Raw genomic sequence first — 18,091 nt, 5'->3', positions numbered from 1 at the left:
AATCGACATTCAGCAGCTGCGAATTCCTTCAGCCTGAGCTTTATGGCCTATATGGTTCTCGCACCAACCCTTCCTGGTGTTGGGCTACTTGTCTCTATAGCGGACTTCTTTGTCTGCTGTACCTAGACCTCCTGGTCTGTTATAAGACCCCCTGGTCTGACCTCCTGGTCTGCTACAGTATGACCTCCTGGTCTGCTACACTCTAATGCTCTTTATATGTTTAACAAGGGATGCCTCCCTAGCCACCATGCACGTCACTTACATGTATGTACCTCACGAGAACTCGACTTCTTGTGGTTCAACCTCAAAAATTGTAGAACTTATATATGCAAACACTCACTCACCACATGTACACTTTTGTTTCTATTTCTATTTCTGCGCAGAAATTTCTTTCCTTTAGACCAGATGAGTTGTAAATTGGAGAAGGATCTATTAGCTTAAATTTCGGACACTAACATCGACTTGCGCTATTTATCGCGTTGCCACCTTTTCGCCTGTTAAAATAACACTATCGTGTGATTTGAGTTACGTGGGCATACCCGGACGCTCCGTTGCGTAATATACACTGCGTGCGTCGGCCTTTGGGTTGCGTACGCGAGTCTCAGCCTTTTGTTAGAGACACGTGTACGCAAGGCAGATATCCACCGTAACACAATTAACACGTTTATCAAGGTAGCTGATCTTTAACTGTGATCATCTACCGAACACCACACAGGTCTTTCCTTGTATCTTTAGGCAAAGCTGTGTGCGTGCTTTACAAATTACCCCTTAATGTATTACTTTTACTCTTTAACTACTAAATAGCAACAAATCTCTCTTAGCACGTTATCAAATTGTGAAACGGCAAACAGGAAGGTGAGATGTGAAAATTACACAAATGAACATGCAATTCTAAATTTAATCTAATAACATACATTGATGTAAGCACACGCATATAGATAATACATATAAGTACCAATCACTATTACTTATGATTGACTATGATATAGATTAAATAAATGCATTAAAAAAAACTCATTAAATGATGATTTCTTTTTGACAATGGATGGCTGATTATTTCCTGAGTCAACTGAAAATCAGCCGCTTAGGGAAAAAATATAAAAATGTGACCTTCCCAAAATGGCCGCTGCTCCTCCCCCTTTCACCTCCATGAGGGCCACACAAAATGGTGGACAGACCATGCGGCCTCTTGTCACAAAGAAAGTCATCATTCAAACTCCTAAAGTTATTCTAGGCCTGAGTTTTAAAAAAAAACTATGTCAAGGCTATGCAGCAACTTTTAAATGTACTTTTAAACCTACTTAAACAGATAAACCATCCAATCTGCGTGTGTAGTTGGCACCAAATAGAAATAAAAAAAAAACAGATTTTCAAAGACAATAACGTACTGTTCCTACCTTCCAGTTCCCGAATTCCCTCAGCACTCCTTACCAAGTGAAGCAGACAATTAACTGGTCAGCACTGCAGTATCCCCGACCTCCAAACGGTTTAACGAGGGATACTACCTTCCACTCTTTGCTGACCGATAATGTCTGCTGAAGTTACCTAGTGCAGATATGTGAAGACCGGAGGAGCTCCCAATTGACAATGGATATAATATTTGTCCTATTAAAAACACGTTAAAGCACAGGTTCTCAAACTCGGTCCTCAGGACCCCACACGGTTCATGTTTTGCAGGTCACCTGTAGATTTTTAAAATGTGACAGTTGGTGATACACAGTGCACCTGCTGGGTGACATGGAAAACGTGAACCGTGTGGGGTCCTGAGGACCGAGTTTGAGAACCACTGCGTTAAAGGTTAAAGAACACAGTACGCAATTGGCGCAAAAAGTACCGCAAGGGTACGCCCTTAACTATACCTTAAGGAATGTACTTATACTGTAAACATTTGTGCAGTGACAATGTGTAGATGTAATGCAGTGTAACCTTGTTAGCTTAAAAGCTGTATGAGCGACTATGACGCTCTGAGAACCTTTATGCATTTATAATAATCAATCAAATACCGGTCTAAGGTTCTAACGCCTTTAGTGAGAGAATGAACGTTCAAAAAGAATAATACAATACAAGCTATACACTACCAAAATAACATAGAATATCTAACCAAGTTACTACACATAAAATACAATAAAGACACAATTACTTTTAAAAGGGGAAGGAGAGAGAGAATGGCTTATAACATTAAATAAGAGACAATATGGTTGCAGATAAACCTACACATGTGAGAGACAATCGCTGCGCAGTTTGTCAATGCTGAATACCGCATGGGATAGAAGCTAGACTCCATTTTGGGAAAACTCCCATGATTCCAAAGACTGCAACACATGGTTGAAAGGGGGAGGGGAAAACACCCAGCAGCAGCCATTTCTTACTAACCAACTAATCTTATTCCACATTCCAATCCAACTTCCTAGAACCATCTTATTCAATTTCACATTCCAAACAAACTCAGTATCTCAATAACCAGAGCATATGGTATGCTGGCTATGCTATATGAATTATCACAAGACCAGATCACAATGTAACCACACATATCAGCCTGCCATTGCTACAAAACCCATATTCACAAGTAACTGCATGGCGGTATTCATGATTGACAAGATATATTATAACAAACCAGCACAATCTATTTTAAATCACCATAGGCAAACAAATACCACAAATGCTATGCTACAGGTTGTCTAATGTCCCAGCTACCATCACAGATTCCCAGATCTATCACACAAACAAGTTACAATATCCTATTTAAACCAGCACCATTGACCTTAAAGCAATCTGTATCTAGCCATGTGAATTCAATACTTAGCCTTTTGCTTGGAGGTCAGTCCTGGGGATGAAGCAGCCATGCTGCTGGGTGCCAGGTAGCTGTGTGAGTGAGTGAGCCCTGTGATTTCCAGTGGATAATATCATACCTGCATTCCAGCTGTGGGGGTGTGTCAACCACAGAAAGTGTGTCTTTCACAGTATGTGAGCTAGCTGTATCAGTGGCCTTGGTTATGCAAAACGATGGATGATGACTAACACATTCCTGTCTTGTGGGAAGCTATTGTTTGGCGAATACAAAACAAAACCCTGTCTCTGGGTTTTGTTCGATATTCATGATGTCCACTTTCAGTTGAGACAATGACATCTCAGCAATCATTCTTCTGGAGACAAACCCTAAGCCCATTTGTAAACACAGGTGTTGGCCCTCCTCATTGAGTCTCAAAGCTCAGTGTAATTAAAGGCTATTGTACTCCGTCTGCGGGAAAGATACTGATTTGGAATACAATTAATCTTCAATTACTATTCCTGTGCTTAACTATGCATAAGAACACGTGAAGCCCTCCCAACATGCAAGCTATTGTTTGGGGAATCTCTAAGGTCAAAGAGCCATCTTTAATATACCATACTTTGCTGAACTCAGGGGAATATTAACTTATAAAATCCATTATTTTGATTAAATATGTAGCGTGCACACGCATGAAGTGCATATATGGCAACGTGCAGCGTGATATTTTTCTGACTTTGACAACGGTATACTGTTCTGTAGGGAATATACGGTATGCTGTACTAGAGGGAATATACGGTATACTGTACTAGAGGGAATATAAGGTATACTGTACTAGAGGGAATATACGGTATACTGTACTAGAGGGAATATACGGTATGCTGTACTAGAGGGAATATACGTTATGCTGTACTATAGGGAATATACGGTATACTGTACTAGAGGGAATATATGGTATCCTGTACTATAGGGAATATACTGTATACTGTACTATAGAGGATATACGGTATACTGTACTAGAGGGAATATACGGTATACTGTACTAGAGGGAATATATGGTATACTGTACTATAGGGAATATACTGTACTATAGAGGATATACGGTATACTGTACTATAGAGGATATACGGTATACTGTACTAGAGGGAATATACGGTATACCGTACTAGAGGGAATATACGGTATGCTGTACTAGAGGGGATATACAGCATACTGTACTAGAGGGAATATACGGTATACTGTACAATAGGGAATATACGGTATACTGTACTATAGGGAATATACTGTATACTGTACTAGAGGGAATATACGGTATACTGTACTAGAGGGAATATACGGTATGCTGTACTAGAGGGAATATACGGTATGCTGTACTAGAGGGGATATACGGTATGCTGTACTAGGGGGAATATACAGTATGCTGTACTAGAGGGAATATATGGTATACTGTACTATAGGGAATACACGGTATACTGTACTAGAGGGAATATACTGTATACTGTATTATAGGGAATATACGGTATACTGTACTATAGGGAATATACGGTATACTGTACTATAGGGAATATACGGTATGCTGTACTATAGGGAATATACGGTATGCTGTACTATAGGGAATATACGGTATGCTGTACTAGAGGGAATATATGGTATACTGTACTATAGGGAATACACGGTATACTGTACTAGAGGGAATATACTGTATACTGTATTATAGGGAATATACTGTATACTGTACTATAGGGGATATACGGTATGCTGTACTAGAGGGGATATACGGTATGCTGTACTAGGGGGAATATACGGTATGCTGTACTATAGGGAATATACGGTATGCTGTACTAGAGGGAATATACAGTATGCTGTACTAGAGGGAATATACGGTATGCTGTACTATAGGGAATATACGGTATACTGTACTATAGGGAATATACGGTATGCTGTACTATAGGGAATATACGGTATACTGTACTATAGGGAATATACGGTATACTGTACTAGAGGGAATATACGGTATGCTGTACTAGAGGGGAAATACGGTATGCTGTACTAGAGGGAATATACGGTATACTGTACTAGAGGGAATATACGGTATACTGTACTATAGGGAATATAAAGTATACTGTACTAGAGGGAATATACGGTATGCTGTACTATAGGGAATATACGGTATGCTGTACTATAGGGAATATACGGTATACTGTACTATAGGGAATATACGGTATGCTGTACTAGAGGGGATATACGGTATACTGTACTAGAGGGAATATACGGTATACTGTACTAGAGGGAATTTATACGGTATACTGTACTATAGGGAATATACGGTATGCTGTACTAGAGGGAATATACGGTATGCTGTACTATAGGGAATATACGGTATGCTGTACTAGAGGGAATATACGGTATGCTGTACTATAGGGAATATACGGTATGCTGTACTAGAGGGAATATACGGTATGCTGTACTAGAGGGAATATACGGTATACTGTGTCACGATCCGGGTATCTGGACGCCATTTCTTACCCATCAGATGCCTCCTAAGGCTGGCTCAGCGCTCCAGGACCGGATCCCATCTGTTATCCTGATGTTTACATTCCTGTATCCTCTCCTGTCACTCTGAGACGCTGTCACAGTAAACGCCATATTACACCTGGCATGGCGTCTTCCGCGGCCTCCGCCGCCGTCCCTGAGCTTCTGCATGCAGAGTGTCTGAGTGGCGATTACGTCAGCCGCGGCCTCCGCTGTGTCCGCGTGGTTGGATGTGCACCTGTCAGCTTGGCGCCTCCTGTCTCCGGTGGTCGGCGCCGCCATTACCGTTTTCATTACCACATGGATTACAAACCAAACTTCCCTCCAAGTGTCTGCATGGGCGCAGCCATCTTGGATTCTGTCAGCTGATCATTTCCACCAATCTGTTCTCAGTATTGATAATCTGCATAATTGCCTAGCCAATCCCTTCCTTGCTGCAGGTATAAATACACTGTGCCTGAGCAAGGAAGGCGTCAGTGCTTTGGTTGTCAAACCTAGTTCCTGTTTGTCTCTCTCCTGTGATTGTCTTCCAGGTTCCAGCTCCTGTCTCAAGACTTCCACCATAGAGACCCGCACCAGCATTCCATCTGCGGTGTAGCCTGACTCTCCGATCCATTGTGGATTCATCTGTTTCCAGCTACAACATTACCTGCTTCCAGCCCAGCTTCCAGCAGAGTACAGCTTCTCTTAAAGGGCCGGTGTCCTTTCTACAGTTTACCACTCTCCACCGGTATTATTATTTCTCCGCTCTCAAACTCTACATTTCATTCATATTGCATCGCTCTCAAGCTTCATTTATTATTTAACTGGTTCCAGCCAGTATCCACTCCGTGCCAACATCTGTCTGGTTCCAACCAGAACTCACAGCAGCTATTTTATTTACAGCAGTCCAGCTTTCCCTGGAACACCAGCTGGTACGATCCTGGGCTTTCTTCATTGCTACAGTCAGGCCTGGTAAGGACTTTCCAACTCGCAGATAATAAGAACTGTCTCATACTACCAGAGCTCTGTGGCCCCTGCCACCCTGTAGTACCCAGGAACTGTATTATTTCTCTGCTGATTTTATGTTTCTTTTACTGCTACTGTGATGCATGGAGTTTGTCATACATAAACATCATTGACTTTTATTCAAGTTGTCGTGGTCACGCCTTCGGGCGGTTCTTCTTCATGTTACTTACATGTCCAGGGGTCTGATACAACCTCCCAGGTTCCGGTACATCTCAGCCCCTACAACTGAGGCTGCCTCCCGTCAGCTCAGGCCCTCAGTTGTGACAGTAAGCACTGACCTAATGAATCCAGCCGGAGACCAGGATCAAGCGGCCAGGCCGATGCAAGAACTGGCAGCCCGACTAGAACATCAGGAGGCTGCACAGGGCCACATCATCCGCTGTCTCCAGGATCTCTCTACTCGGCTGGATGGGATTCAGACAACTCTCCGTGGATCAGGCGCGTCTGGTGCGTCAACCACAGTGACTCCAGCTATAACCCCACCCACCTTACCCATTTCTGCTCCACGTCTTCATCTTCCAACGCCAGCAAAATTTGACGGATCTCCAAGATTCTGCAGGGGATTTCTCAACCAGTGTGAGATTCAGTTTGAGCTACAACCTGGCAATTTTCCCAGTGACCGTACAAAAATTGCCTACATTATTTCTCTTCTCAGTGGCTCAGCCCTTGATTGGGCATCACCGTTATGGGAGAGGTCCGACACCCTGCTATCTTCTTACACTGCATTCGTGTCAACATTCAGGCGCATCTTCGACGAGCCAGGCCGGGTAACCTCAGCTTCATCCGAGATTCTCCGTTTACGCCAGGGGTCACGTACTGTAGGACAATATCTGATACAGTTCCAGATCCTGGCATCCGAACTGGCATGGAACGACGAGGCCCTGTATGCTGCATTCTGGCATGGCTTATCTGAGCGTATTAAAGATGAGTTAGCTACCAGAGACTTACCCTCTAAGTTAGACGAGCTAATCTCACTCTGCACGAAAGTTGATTTACGTTTCAGAGAGAGAGCAACTGAGCGTGGAAGATCATCTGCTCCAAAATCTTCTGCTCCTCCTCCTCGCCAACTGTCACCAACTAAAGATGAGCCCATGCAAATTGTCCGTTCCCGTTTAACTCCTGCTGAGCGCCGAAGACGTCTCTCCGAGTCTCTCTGTCTTTATTGTGCAGCTCCGTCTCACACCATTAATGCCTGTCCCAAACGTCCGGGAAACTCCAAATCCTAGCTCGCCAAGGAGAGGGACGGCTAGGAGTAATGATCTCCTCTCCATCTCCTCAAGATTGTAATCTCCCAGTCTCGCTTCAAGTTGCTCAACGTTATCGGAACGTCATTGCCCTCCTTGATTCCGGAGCAGCTGGGAACTTTATTACCGAAGCCTATGTTAAACGGTGGTCCCTACCCACCGAGAGACTTCCTTCGTCCATTTCTTTAACTGCCGTGGATGGCAGCAAAATTTTTGATGCAGTTATTTCTTTAAGGACTCTACCAGTTCGTCTGAGAGTGGGAGTTCTTCATTCCGAACTTATTTCTTTTTTAGTGATTCCAAGAGCCACACATCCTGTGGTCCTGGGCCTTCCATGGCTCCGTCTTCACAATCCTACAATTGATTGGACGACTACGCAAATCCTGGCATGGGGTTCCTCCTGTGCTGAGACATGTTTGTTTAAAGTATTGCCTGTCTGTTCTTCCTCCCCCAGGTCGTCTGATGTTCCACCTCCTCCATATCAAGATTTCACGGATGTGTTCAGTAAAGCTTCTGCTGATATCCTTCCTCCTCATAGAGAATGGGACTGCCCGATTGATCTCGTTCCAGGGAAGGTTCCACCTCGAGGCCGAACTTATCCGTTGTCTCTGCCTGAGACGCATTCTATGGAGGAATACATTAAAGAGAACCTAGCAAAGGGGTTCATTCGACCTTCTTCTTCCCCAGCCGGCGCAGGCTTCTTTTTTGTAAAAAAGAAAGATGGTGGTCTGTGGCCGTGCATCGACTACAGAGGTTTGAACGACATTACCATCAAGAACCGTTATCCTTTACCCCTGATTACTGAGCTCTTTGACAGAGTTAGCGGAGCTACCATCTTTACAAAGCTGGACTTGAGAGGTGCATACAATCTCATCCGGATCCGTGAGGGTGACGAGTGGAAGACCGCCTTTAACACCCGTGACGAACATTATGAGTACCTCGTCATGCCCTTCGGATTGAGCAATGCTCCAGCTGTCTTCCAGCATTTTGTCAATGAGATCTTCAGAGACATTCTATACCATCATGTCGTGGTCTATCTAGACGATATCCTCATTTTTGCCAACGATTTAGAGGAACATCGTTTTTGGGTTAAAGAGGTTCTGTCCCGTCTCCGTGTCAATCATCTCTATTGCAAATTAGAAAAATGCGTCTTTGAAGTCAAGTCCATTCCGTTTCTAGGGTACATTGTGTCCGGTTCCGGACTAGAGATGGATCCTGAGAAACTACAAGCAATCCAAAATTGGCCGGTACCCTTAACCCTCAAAGGGGTCCAGAGGTTCTTAGGGTTCGCCAACTATTACCGAAAGTTTATACGAGACTTTTCCACTATTGTGGCGCCTATTACTGCTTTCACTAAGAAGGGTGCTAACCCGTCCAAGTGGTCTGAAGAAGCCATGCAAGCATTTCATCTTTTAAAACAAAGGTTCATCTCTGCGCCTGTTCTGAAACAGCCTGACATCGACTCTCCTTTCATCTTAGAGGTGGATGCCTCCTCCGTTGGAGTAGGAGCGGTGTTATCTCAGAGGGCTAAAGATGGCCATTTACACCCTTGCAGTTTCTTCTCCCGGAAGTTCTCCCCAGCTGAGCGCAACTATGCCATTGGCGACCAGGAGTTGCTAGCCATCAAGCTCGCTCTAGAAGAGTGGAGGTATCTGTTGGAGGGAGCTTCTCATTCAATCACCATACTTACAGACCACAAGAACCTGTTATATCTGAAAGGCGCACAATGTCTCAACCCTCGTCAGGCCAGATGGGCACTTTTCTTTTCCAGGTTCGACTTTAAACTCCAGTTCTGTCCGGGCTCTCAGAATCGCAAGGCCGATGCCCTTTCCCGCTCATGGGAGCAAGAAAATGAGTCAGAGTCTTCAGACAAGCATCCTATTATAAATCCGTTGGCATTCTCCACGGTAGGGATGGACTCTACGCCCCCATCAGGGAAAAGTTTTGTGAAACCGATGCTAAGGAAGAAGCTCATGCATTGGGCCCATGCTTCCCGTTTTGCCGGACATACAGGTATCCAAAAAACCGTGGAGTTTATCTCTAGGTCCTATTGGTGGCCAACTCTGAAAAAGGACGTCTTGGAGTTTATTGCATCTTGTCCAAAGTGTGCTCAACATAAGGTATCCCGCCAGTCGCCTGCGGGGCAACTGGTTCCACTATCTGTTCCCCGTCGACCTTGGACCCATTTGTCGATGGATTTTATTACAGATTTACCCATGTGCAACAAGTTCAATACCATCTGGGTGGTAGTTGACCGGTTCACCAAGATGGCACACTTCATTCCTCTCACCGGTCTTCCGTCAGCTTCCAAGTTGGCTCAAGTATTCATACAAGAGATCTTCCGACTCCACGGTCTTCCTGAAGAAATTATCTCAGATCGAGGAGTTCAATTCACAGCCAAATTCTGGCGAAGTTTATGTCAAGTCCTCCAAGTCAAGCTAAAGTTTTCCACGGCTTACCATCCTCAGACCAATGGTCAAACCGAGAGGGTGAATCAGGACTTGGAGGCCTTCCTCCGCATCTATGTGTCCTCCTCTCAAGATGACTGGGTTCAATTACTTCCCTGGGCCGAGTTCTGTCATAACAACCAGTATCATTCTTCATCTGCTTCAACACCATTCTTCACTAACTTTGGATTCCACCCTAAAGTCCCTGAGTTCCAACCGCTTCCAGCAACTTCTGTTCCCGCAGTGGATATCACCTTGCATCAGTTTGCCAATATCTGGAAGAGCGTACGATCAGCTCTGCTCAAGGCATCGTTCAGGTACAAGAAGTTTGCGGATAAGAAGCGTCGAGCAGTTCCTGCTCTCAAGGTGGGTGATCGGGTATGGTTATCCACGAAGAATTTGAGATTAAGAGTTCCCAGTATGAAGTTTGCACCTCGCTATATCGGTCCTTTCAAGATTGAACAAGTCATCAATCCTGTTGCTTACAGACTTCAGTTGCCTCCCTTCTTAAAAATACCCAGGACATTCCATGTTTCCCTGTTGAAACCGCTGATCTTGAATCGGTTTCATTCCTCACTTCCTCCAACTCCGAAAGTCCAAACTCAACGAGGCGTTGAGTATGAAGTAGCCAAGATCCTGGACTCACGTCACCGTTACGGTCAACTACAATATCTTATTGACTGGAAGGGTTATGGCCCTGAGGAACGTTCATGGACCAATGCTTCTGATGTCCATGCTCCTGCCTTGGTCCGGAGATTCCATTCCAAGTTTCCTCAAAAGCCAAAGAAGTGTCCTGGGGCCACTCCTAAAGGGGGAGGTGCTGTCACGATCCGGGTATCTGGACGCCATTTCTTACCCATCAGATGCCTCCTAAGGCTGGCTCAGCGCTCCAGGACCGGATCCCATCTGTTATCCTGATGTTTACATTCCTGTATCCTCTCCCGTCACTCTGAGACGCTGTCACAGTAAACGCCATATTACACCTGGCATAGCGTCTTCCGCGGCCTCCGCCGCCGTCCCTGAGCTTCTGCATGCAGAGTGTCTGAGTGGCGATTACGTCAGCCGCGGCCTCCGCTGTGTCCGCGTGGTTGGATGTGCACCTGTCAGCTTGGCGCCTCCTGTCTCCGGTGGTCGGCGCCGCCATTACTGTTTTCATTACCACATGGATTACAAACCAAACTTCCCTCCAAGTGTCTGCATGGGCGCAGCCATCTTGGATTCTGTCAGCTGATCATTTCCACCAATCTGTTCTCAGTATTGATAATCTGCATAATTGCCTAGCCAATCCCTTCCTTGCTGCAGGTATAAATACACTGTGCCTGAGCAAGGAAGGCGTCAGTGCTTTGGTTGTCAAACCTAGTTCCTGTTTGTCTCTCTCCTGTGATTGTCTTCCAGGTTCCAGCTCCTGTCTCAAGACTTCCACCATAGAGACCCGCACCAGCATTCCACCTGCGGTGTAGCCTGACTCTCCGATCCATTGTGGATTCATCTGTTTCCAGCTACAACATTACCTGCTTCCAGCCCAGCTTCCAGCAGAGTACAGCTTCTCTTAAAGGGCCGGTGTCCTTTCTACAGTTTACCACTCTCCACCGGTATTATTATTTCTCCGCTCTCAAACTCTACATTTCATTCATATTGCATCGCTCTCAAGCTTCATTTATTATTTAACTGGTTCCAGCCAGTATCCACTCCGTGCCAACATCTGTCTGGTTCCAACCAGAACCCACAGCAGCTATTTTATTTACAGCAGTCCAGCTTTCCCTGGAACACCAGCTGGTACGATCCTGGGCTTTCTTCATTGCTACAGTCAGGCCTGGTAAGGACTTTCCAACTCGCAGATAATAAGAACTGTCTCATACTACCAGAGCTCTGTGGCCCCTGCCACCCTGTAGTACCCAGGAACTGTATTATTTCTCTGCTGATTTTATGTTTCTTTTACTGCTACTGTGATGCATGGAGTTTGTCATAAATAAACATCATTGACTTTTATTCAAGTTGTCGTGGTCACGCCTTCGGGCGGTTCTTCTTCATGTTACTTACATGTCCAGGGGTCTGATACAACCTCCCAGGTTCCAGTACATCTCAGCCCCTACAACTGAGGCTGCCTCCCGTCAGCTCAGGCCCTCAGTTGTGACATACTGTACTAGAGGGAATATACGGTGTGCTGTACTAGAGGGAATATACGGTATGCTGTACTAGAGGGAATATACGGTATGCTGTACTATAGGGAATATACGGTATGCTGTACTATAGGGAATATACAGTATACTGTACTAGAGGGAATATATGGTATGCTGTACTATAGGGAATATACAGTATGCTGTACTAGAGGGAATATACTGTATACTGTACTAGAGGGAATATACTGTATACTGTACTAGAGGGAATATACTGTATGCTGTACTATAGGGAATATACTGTATACTGTACTATAGGGAATATATGGTATACTGTACTAGAGGGAATATACTGTATGCTGTACTATAGGGAATATATGGTATACTGTACTATAGGGAATATACTGTATACTGTACAATAGGGGATATATGGTATACTGTACTATAGGGAATATACTGTATACTGTACAATAGGGAATATACGGTATACTGTACTATAGGGAATATACTGCATACTGTACAATAGGGAATATATGGTATACAGTACTATAGGGAATATACTGTATACTGTACAATAGGGAATATACGGTATACTGTACTATAGGGAATATACTGTATACTGTACAATAGGGAATATATGGTATACTGTACTAGAGGGAATATACGTTATATACACACAGCGCTGATAACTGGGAATATTCCTGGATCATGTATCCAGGAGGGAGCGCCAGGACCATGTACTCAGAGGGAGGGAGAAGCTGGTTCCACATACTCACCAATTCTGTACCCGTCGGATAGACCCTCCTCCTGCGCCAGTCGGCTGGCAGTGACCAAGAGGTGCCCCAGCAGCTACAGAGACATTACAAAGAGGCATCCATCACATCAGAGGAAATACAGCAAGAACTACAAGTCTCAGCAGACCATAAGGTCGATCAAGCTAGCAGTACCAGGATGTGTGATAAACCCAACAGTACAGGACCAAATGTACCCCGCTGATACACAGCTCTGTACCAACTACTCCTGTGCCCCGCTGATACACAGCTCTGTACCAACTACTCCTGTGCCCCGCTGATATACAGCTCTGTACCAACTACTCCTGTGCCCCACTGATACACAGCTCTGTACCAACTACTCCTGTGCCCCGCTGATATACAGCTCTGTACCAACTACTCCTGTGCCCCGCTGATACACAGCTCTGTACCAACTACTCCTCTGCCCCGCTGATACACAGCTCTGTACCAACTACTCCTGTGCCCCGCTGATATACAGCTCTGTACCAACTACTCCTGTGCCCCACTGATATACAGCTCTGTACCAACTACTCCTGTGCCCCACTGATATACAGCTCTGTACCAACTACTCCTGTGCCCCACTGATACACAGCTCTGTACCAACTACTCCTGTGCCCCGCTGATATACAGCTCTGTACCAACTACTCCTGTGCCCCACTGATACACAGCTCTGTACCAACTACTCCTTTGCCCCACTGATATACAGCTCTGTACAAACTACTCCTGTGCCCCACTGATATACAGCTCTGTACCAACTACTCCTGTGCCCCACTGATATACAGCTCTGTACCAACTACTCCTGTGCCCCACTGATATACAGCTCTGTACCAACTACTCCTGTGCTCCACTGATATACAGCTCTGCACCAACTACTCCTGTGCCCCACTAATATACAGCTCTGTACCAACTACTCCTGTGCCCCGCTGATACACAGCTCTGTACCAACTACTTCTGTGCCCCGCTGATACACAGCTCTGTACCAACTACTCCTGTGCCCCGCTGATACACAGCTCTGTACCAACTACTCCTGTGCCCCGCTGATATACAGCTCTGTACCAACTACTCCTGTGCCCCGCTGATACACAGCTCTGTACCAACTACTTCTGTGCCCCGCTGATACACAGCTCTGTACCAACTACTCCTGTGCCCCGCTGATACACAGCTCTGTACCAACTACTCCTGTGCCCCGCTGATACACAGCTCTGTACCAACTACTCCTGTGCCCCGCTGATATACAGCTCTGTACCAACTACTCCTGCGCCCCACTGATATACAGCTCTGTACCAACTACTCCTGTGCCCCGCTGATATACATCTCTGTACCAACTACTCCTGTGCCCCACTGATATACAGCTCTGTACCAACTACTCCTGTGCCCCGCTGATATACAGCTCTGTACCAACTACTCCTGCGCCCCACTGATATACAGCTCTGTACCAACTACTCCTGTGCCCCACTGATACACAGCTCTGTACCAACTACTCCTGTGCTCCACTGATATACAGCTCTGTACCAACTACTACTGTGCTCCACTGATATACAGCTCTGTACCAACTACTCCTGTGCTCCACTGATATACAGCTCTGTACCAACTACTACTGTGCTCCACTGATATACAGCTCTGTACCAACTACTCCTGTGCCCCACTGATACACAGCTCTGTACCAACTACTCCTGTGCTCCACTGAAATACAGCTCTGCACCAACTACTCCTGTGCTCCACTGACAGCTCTGTACCAACTACTCCTGTGCTCCACTGATATACAGCTCTGTACAAACTACTCCTGTGCCCCACTGATATACAGCTCTGCACCAACTACTCCTGCGCCCCACTGATATACAGCTCTGTACCAACTACTCCTGTGCTCCACTGACAGCTCTGTACCAACTACTCCTGTGCCCCACTGATACACAGCTCTGTACCAACTACTCCTGTGCTCCACTGATATACAGCTCTGTACCAACTACTCCTGTGCTCCACTGATATACAGCTCTGTACCAACTACTCCTGTGCCCCACTGATATACAGCTCTGTACCAACTACTCCTGTGCTCCACTGATATACAGCTCTGTACCAACTACTCCTGTGCTCCACTGATATACAGCTCTGTACCAACTACTCCTGTGCTCCACTGATATACAGCTCTGTACCAACTACTCCTGTGCCCCACTGATATACAGCTCTGTACCAACTACTCCTGTGCCCCACTGATATACAGCTCTGTACCAACTACTCCTGTGCTCCACTGATATACAGCTCTGTACCAACTACTCCTGTGCTCCACTGATATACAGCTCTGTACCAACTACTCCTGTGCCCCGCTGATATACAGCTCTGTACCAACTACTACTGTGCCCTGCTGATATACAGCTCTGTACCAACTACTCCTGTGCCCCACTGATATACAGCTCTGTACCAACTACTCCTGTGCCCCACTGATATACAGCTCTGTACCAACTACTCCTGTGCTCCACTGATATACAGCTCTGTACCAACTACTCCTGTGCCCCACTGATATACAGCTCTGTACCAACTACTCCTGTGCCCCGCTGATATACAGCTCTGTACCAACTACTCCTGTGCCCCGCTGATATACAGCTCTGTACCAACTACTCCTGTGCCCCGCTGATATACAGCTCTGTACCAACTACTCCTGTGCTCCACTGATATACAGCTCTGTACCAACTACTCCTGTGCCCCGCTGATATACAGCTCTGTACCAACTACTCCTGTGCCCCACTGATATACAGCTCTGTACCAACTACTCCTGTGCCCCGCTGATATACAGCTCTGTACCAACTACTCCTGTGCCCCGCTGATATACAGCTCTGTACCAACTACTACTGTGCCCTGCTGATATACAGCTCTGTACCAACTACTCCTGTGCCCCACTGATATACAGCTCTGTACCAACTACTCCTGTGCTCCACTGATATACAGCTCTGTACCAACTACTCCTGTGCTCCACTGATATACAGCTCTGCACCAACTACTCCTGTGCCCCGCTGATATACAGCTCTGTACCAACTACTCCTGTGCCCCGCTGATATACAGCTCTGTACCAACTACTCCTGTGCCCCGCTGATATACAGCTCTGCACCAACTACTCCTGTGCCCCGCTGATATACAGCTCTGTACCAACTACTCCTGTGCCCCACTGATATACAGCTCTGTACCAACTACTCCTGTGCCCCACTGATACACAGCTCTGTACCAACTACTCCTGTGCCCCACTGATATACAGCTCTGTACCAACTACTCCTGTGCTCCACTGATATACAGCTCTGCACCAACTACTCCTGTGCTCCACTGATATACAGCTCTGCACCAACTACTCCTGTGCTCCACTGATATACAGCTCTGTACCAACTACTCCTGTGCCCCGCTGATATACAGCTCTGTACCAACTACTCCTGCGCCCTGCTGATACACAGCTCTGTACCAACTACTCCTGTGCCCCACTGATACACAGCTCTGTACCAACTACTCCTGTGCTCCACTGATATACAGCTCTGTACCAACTACTCCTGTGCCCCGCTGATATACAGCTCTGTACAAACTACTCCTGTGCCCCGCTGATATACAGCTCTGTACCAACTACTCCTGTGCCCCGCTGATACACAGCTCTGTACCAACTACTCCTGTGCCCCGCTGATATACAGCTCTGTACCAACTACTCCTGTGCCCCACTGATACACAGCTCTGTACCAACTACTCCTGTGCCCCGCTGATATACAGCTCTGTACCAACTACTCCTGTGCCCCGCTGATATACAGCTCTGTACCAACTACTCCTGTGCCCCACTGATACACAGCTCTGTACCAACTACTCCTGTGCCCCACTGATATACAGCTCTGTACCAACTACTCCTGTGCCCCGCTGATATACAGCTCTGTACCAACTACTCCTGTGCCCCGCTGATACACAGCTCTGTACCAACTACTCCTCTGCCCCGCTGATACACAACTCTGTACCAACTACTCCTGTGCCCCGCTGATATACAGCTCTGTACCAACTACTCCTGTGCCCCACTGATATACAGCTCTGTACCAACTACTCCTGTGCCCCACTGATATACAGCTCTGTACCAACTACTCCTGTGCCCCACTGATACACAGCTCTGTACCAACTACTCCTGTGCCCCGCTGATACACAGCTCTGTACCAACTACTCCTGTGCCCCACTGATACACAGCTCTGTACCAACTACTCCTTTGCCCCACTGATATACAGCTCTGTACAAACTACTCCTGTGCCCCACTGATATACAGCTCTGTACCAACTACTCCTGTGCCCCACTGATATACAGCTCTGTACCAACTACTCCTGTGCCCCACTGATATACAGCTCTGTACCAACTACTCCTGTGCCCCACTGATATACAGCTCTGTACCAACTACTCCTGTGCCCCACTGATATACAGCTCTGTACCAACTACTCCTGCACCCCGCTGATACACAGCTCTGTACCAACTACTCCTGTGCCCCACTGATATACAGCTCTGTACCAACTACTCCTGTGCCCCACTGATATACAGCTCTGCACCAACTACTCCTGTGCCCCACTGATATACAGCTCTGTACCAACTACTCCTGTGCCCCACTGATATACAACTCTGTACTACTCCTGTGCCCCACTGATATACAGCTCTGTACCAACTACTCCTGTGCCCCACTAATATACAGCTCTGTACCAACTACTCCTGTGCCCCACTGATATACAGCTCTGTACCAACTACTCCTGTGCCCGCTGATATACAGCTCTGTACCAACTACTCCTGTGCCCCACTAATATACAGCTCTGTACCAACTACTCTTGTGCCCCACTGATATACAGCTCTGCACCAACTACTCCTGTGCTCCACTGATATACAGCTCTGCACCAACTACTCCTGTGCTCCACTGATATACATCTCTGTACCAACTACTCCTGTGCCCCACTGATATACAGCTCTGCACCAACTACTCCTGTGCTCCACTGATATACAGCTCTGTACCAACTACTCCTGTGCTCCACTGATATACAGCTCTGTACCAACTACTCCTGTGCTCCACTGATATACAGCTCTATACCAACTACTCCTGTGCCCCACTGATAAACAGCTCTATACCAACTACTCCTGTGCCCCTGTGATATACAGCTCTGCACCAACTACTCCTGTGCCCCACTGATATACAGCTCTGTAC

At 46.3% G+C, this 18,091-nt stretch overlaps 1 protein-coding gene across 2 annotated transcripts in view; it reads right to left on the bottom strand.

Moving 5' to 3' along the window:
• Positions 1-18,091, bottom strand: part of HINT2 (histidine triad nucleotide binding protein 2) — a 116,143-nt gene that overhangs the window by 9,192 nt on the left and 88,860 nt on the right. For both annotated transcript variants that reach the window (XM_063916104.1, XM_063914201.1), the window contains exon 5: positions 12,892-12,964. In XM_063916104.1, the coding sequence (XP_063772174.1) occupies positions 12,892-12,964 (73 nt within the window). The remainder of the gene's footprint in view (positions 1-12,891; positions 12,965-18,091) is intronic.

The sequence above is a fragment of the Pseudophryne corroboree genome, chromosome 1 (genome assembly GCF_028390025.1).
Source record: "Pseudophryne corroboree isolate aPseCor3 chromosome 1, aPseCor3.hap2, whole genome shotgun sequence".
NCBI lineage: Eukaryota > Metazoa > Chordata > Amphibia > Anura > Myobatrachidae > Pseudophryne > Pseudophryne corroboree.
Note: the sequence above shows the minus strand (reverse complement) of the source record. Positions and strands in the feature narration are given on the sequence as shown.